This window comes from Staurois parvus, unplaced genomic scaffold (assembly GCF_062004578.1).
Source record: "Staurois parvus isolate SC_StPar_1 unplaced genomic scaffold, SC_StPar_1.0 ptg001201l, whole genome shotgun sequence".
NCBI classification, from domain to species: domain Eukaryota; kingdom Metazoa; phylum Chordata; class Amphibia; order Anura; family Ranidae; genus Staurois; species Staurois parvus.
In genome coordinates this window covers 1-5000 of record NW_028318997.1, presented here as the reverse complement: position 1 = coordinate 5000, position 5000 = coordinate 1, and the positions used below count along the sequence as shown (strand labels likewise).

At 52.4% G+C, this 5000-nt stretch overlaps 1 protein-coding gene across 1 annotated transcript in view; it reads left to right on the top strand.

Moving 5' to 3' along the window:
* The window catches only part of FAAH2 (fatty acid amide hydrolase 2), a 17443-nt gene extending 14307 nt beyond the window's left edge, over positions 1-3136 (top strand). The window contains exon 5 of the mRNA XM_089660095.1: positions 2997-3136. Coding sequence (XP_089516221.1) covers positions 2997-3136 — 140 coding nt within the window. The remainder of the gene's footprint in view (positions 1-2996) is intronic.
* Positions 3137-5000: the final 1864 nt, after the last annotated feature.

Sequence of the window (5000 nt, the reverse complement as noted above, 5' to 3'; positions counted from 1 at the left end):
TGGTTTGATTATATTATTGAATTAAATTTATTATTATTATATTATTATTTTTTATGATTATTTATTAAATTATAATTTATGATTTCGTGTTTCAAGTTTTATCATCCCCGGGATGTTTACTAGACTCTTGTTCGGACAGATTTCAGTGAGTTATTCCCAAAAATTACAGGCCTACAATAAAAAAAATACATTTCCATGCAAAAAAAATGTACCGCTTTGAGCGCAGAAGTATGGACATAATCTGACCGCCAGGGAGGTTAAACATGTCCAGTAAAAATATTTCCTCATAACTTTCGGCCAAAATGTATTCTGCTCCGTGTCTTTGCAAAAGAAAATCCCAATACGTGTAAATGAATTGGTTTACGTGAAAGTTATAGCGTTTACAAACGGCGATATAGATACTGAAATTTTTTTTTTCCTAATAGTAATGGCGGCGATCAGTGACTTTTAGCGGAACTGTGGCGGACATTCTGACACTGGGGGGGAACTGGCTTGGAGTCACTGACATCCCCAGTGACACCAATACAGTGATCAGTGCTAAAAAAAAAAAAAAAAGCACTGACACTGTACTAATGGCACTGGGCAGGAAGGGGTTAACATGAGAGGCGATCAAAGGGTTAACTGTGTGCTGGGAGTGTTTTATTAGGGGGCGGTGTCTGTGTGCTTCACTGTAAGCACACTGCTCTGGATGGCTGTGCTGTGCGCCCGAGCTGACAGGGAGGAGGACTGTGGGTAAACAAAACCGTCCTCCTCCCCGTTGGAGATGCTCGGTAATCACCGGGCGCCGGTGGGCAATCACTGGCCGGGACCCAGTGATTGACGGCCGCGAATGGCGGCGCAGGTAGGGCTCGCGCTCCCCCTACCTGGAACTGCAAAATCAAGTGTCTGTGTGTGATTTTGCGCACACCTGCCGCCCCGTAGCTGTATTTCTTCTATAGGGCGGTCGTGAAACGGCTAATGGTAAAAAGTACAGTAAATAAGGAGCATTGGAGATAGGAAACAGAACTGCAAAGTAGAAAATCTGCTGAATAGGCCGCTGTGGTTAGGAATAATCGTGTTCAGGCGCAGACTGACCATTTGGAAACGTGGGCACTGCCCGAGGGCCCGGGGTCAGTAGGGGGCCCCATGAGATGCCCCTGGTACACTTTTTTTTTTTTTTTTTTTTTTTTTTTTGAGTTTGGGCAAGGACACAGGGGCCCCATGATCCCCTATTGCCCGAGGGCCCCGTGAGTTGTCAGTCCGCCCCTGATCGTGTTCATCAATCATCATCAAACTCCGACTTGTATTTCAGTGACTCTGAGAATATGGCCTCAGACGTGGGATATGGGGGGATTGCTGGCTGGGAACTGTCAGGTCTTTGGGTTCAAATCTCTTAAGTACCATGATTATGTTAATCTGCTCTGCGCGGCTAAATTAGGAATCAGAATTTTCTTGGCGTGATCTCCGAGCCGCAGATCCATGCAGCTCCTGTTTTTTATAACTGCGGAGTTCAGACTTCAAGGCAGGGGTCCCCAAACTGTGGCCTGGGGGCCGGATGTGGCCCTTGGGGGACTATACTCCCCTCTGTAAAAGTGCACTATTTCTGGCAGACGCCAATTAACGGTGGGGGGGGGTGCGATTCCTCTGGCGGGTGCCAACGGGTGGGGGGGGGGGGTGCGATTCCTCTGGCGGGTGCCAACGGGTGGGGGGGGTGCGATTCCTCTGGCGGGTGCCAACGGGTGGGGGGGTGCGATTCCTCTGGCGGGTGCCAACGGCTGGGGGGGTGCGATTCCTCTGGCGGATGCCAACAGTGGGGGGCGCTATTCCTCTGGTGGACGCCAACGGTGGGGGGGGGGGTGCGCGCATTTCCTCTGGCGGATGCCAACGTTAGGGGGCGCGACTCCTCTGGCGGACGCCAACGGTGGCGGGTGCTATTCCTCTGGCGGACGCCAACGGTGGCGGGTGCTATTCCTCTGCCGGACGCCAACGGTGGCGGGTGCTATTCCTCTGCCGGACGCCAACGGTAGGGGGCGCGATTCCTCTACCGGACGCCAACGGTAGGGGGTGCGATTCCTCTGCCGGACGCCAAAGGTGGGGGTAGGCGCACGATTCCTCTGGCGGACATCTAAGATTGTTGGTGGTTGGGCATTGACTCCCACTGATGCCGAAACATTTTCTACCCCCACTGGCCACAGTCCAGCCCCCCTAAAGTCTGAGAGACCGTAAACTGGCCCCTTTGTGTAGACCGTTTGGAGACCCCCCTGCTCTAAGCCGTCATGTTTATTACATCGGGGTCATTAACCTCTTCCCGTCTGGCCTAGTGTGTGTGTGTGTGTGTTAGGGGCTGCTGCTGTCAATCACTGGGTCCTTGCCGGTGATGAGCATCTCCAACAGGGAGGAGAACTGTTTGTAAACAAAACAGTTCTCCTCCCTGTCAGCTCCCGCACAGCCATCCAAAGCAGTGTGCTTATAGTGAACCATCAGCACACAGTTAACCCTTTGATTTCCCCTCATGTTAACCCCTTCCTGGCCAGTGCCATCAGTACAGTGTCAATGCTTTTTATTAGCACTGATCACTGTATTGGTGTCACTGGGGATGTCAGTGACACTAAGTCAGTAACCCCCCCCCCCAGTGTAAGAATGCCCACCGCAGTCCCGCTGTAAATCGCTGATCGCAGCCACGACTAGTAAAAATTAAAAAAAAAAAAAAATCCCAGTGTATATATACCGCCATTTGTAGACTCTATAACTTTCACGTAAACCAATTAATTTACACGTATTGGGATTTTTTTTTTAGCAAAGACACGAAGCAGAATACATTTTGGCCAAAATTTATTACTGAATTCTTTTTTCATTTATCATATTATTTTTTTTTTTTATACATCATTTTATTGAGAATGAATTTTAAGCATTGTGTGGGATGGGTCAGGGGGAGGACACACAATGGGGGCAGAACTGGACACTATGAGGTCAGAGGATACTAGTGAGATGATGTCATAGTCTGTGTTTTCCCGCAGGTATTGTCCCCAATGACGGTCAGTTTCCAAATGCTCACGGGTCCCGTGCTGACCTCCTGGGTACGGGGCCCATGTGTAGATATGCAGAAGACCTGCCGCTCGTCCTGAAGGTGATGGCCGGGAAAACTTCTGAAAAGTGAGTAAGATCCAGCTGTCCGCAGTTTGGGGTGTTAATTGGTGGTGTCATCGATGAGATTCTGGTTGTTCCCGGGCTTGCCTGCACAATCTGGAGCTCCGGGGCTGGAGGTAGCTGAACATAGAGATGAGTGAAAGAAAGATGGCCTGCACTCCTCTCTATGGCCTAGGACAGTGATGGCGAACCCGTGGCATGCCGAGCCTTATCTGTGGGCACGCCAGGAGAATACCGTATTTTTCGCTCCATAAGACGCACTTTTTTTTCCCCCAAAAAAGGGGGGAAAATGTCAGTGCGTCTTATGGAGCGAATATAGAGCGGCCGGTCCGGTATTTCCACCGCCGCCGTGTCAGAATACCGGGCCGGCCGCTCAGCTCTGCAGTGGGACCGTACCTGTCCCTCTATCCAGCGGCGCGCTGTCTTCCCGGCTTCTGTAGTGTGCGTGACAGCCGGGTCCCAAGTGCGCATGCGCAAGAAGCAGTGCTCTTTGTGAATGGTAAGGCGGTACCTGGGACACATGACAGATCCCAGAAGCCGCCGGACCAATCACAAAGCGCAGCGCTTCTCGCGCATGCGCACTGGGCATCCGGCTGTCCGACGAGCGCCCACACTACAGAAGCCGGGAAGACAGCGCGCGGCTGGGTAGAGGAACAGGTAAGATAAAAAAAAAAACTCTGCGGAAGTAAGAGCGGGTACCTGTCAAATTCAGGTACCCGCTCCCCCTCCCTCCCCAAAGGTCAGCAGTCATCTGTACTGTCCGCAGTCTCTGGTCATCCCTGTACTGTGTCCGCAGTCTCTGGTCATCCCTGTGCTGTGTCCGCAGTCTCTGGTCATCCCTGTACTGTGTCCGCAGTCTCTGGTCATCCCTGTACTGTGTCCGCAGTCTCTGGTCATCCCTGTACTGTCCGCAGTCTCTGGTCATCCCTGTACTGTGTCCGCAGTCTCTGGTCATCCCTGTACTGTGTCCGCAGTCTCTGGTCATCCCTGTACTGTGTCCGCAGTCTCTGGTCATCTCCTGTACTGTCCGCAGTCTCTGGTCATCTCCTGTACTGTCCGCAGTCTCTGGTCATCCCCTGTACTGTCCGCAGTCTCTGGTCATCCCTGTACTGTCCGCAGTCTCTGGTCATCTCCTGTACTGTCCGCAGTCTCTGGTCATCCCTGTACTGTCCGCAGTCTCTGGTCATCCCTGTACTGTCCGCAGTCTCTGGTCATCCCTGTACTGTCCGCAGTCTCTGGTCATCCCTGTACTGTCCGCAGTCTCTGGTCATCCCTGTACTGTCCGCAGTCTCTGGTCATCCCTGTACTGTCCGCAGTCTCTGGTCATCCCTGTACTGTCCGCAGTCTCTGGTCATCCCTGTACTGTCCGCAGTCTCTGGTCATCCCTGTACTGTCCGCAGTCTCTGGTCATCCCTGTACTGTCCGCAGTCTCTGGTCATCCCTGTACTGTGTCCGCAGTCTCTGGTCATCCCTGTACTGTGTCCGCAGTCTCTGGTCATCCCTGTACTGTGTCCGCAGTCTCTGGTCATCCCTGTACTGTCCGCAGTCTCTGGTCATCTCCTGTACTGTGTCCGCAGTCTCTGGTCATCCCTGTACTGTGTCCGCAGTCTCTGGTCATCCTTGTACTGTGTCCGCAGTCTCTGGTCATCCCTGTACTGTGTCCGCAGTCTCTAGTCATCCCTGTACTGTGTCCGCAGTCTCTGGTCATCCCTGTACTGTGTCCGCAGTCTCTGGTCATCCCTGTACTGTGTCCGCAGTCTCTAGTCATCCCTGTACTGTGTCCGCAGTCTCTGGTCATCCTTGTACTGTGTCCGCAGTCTCTGGTCATCCCTGTACTGTGTCCGCAGTCTCTGGTCATCTCCTGTACTGTCCCC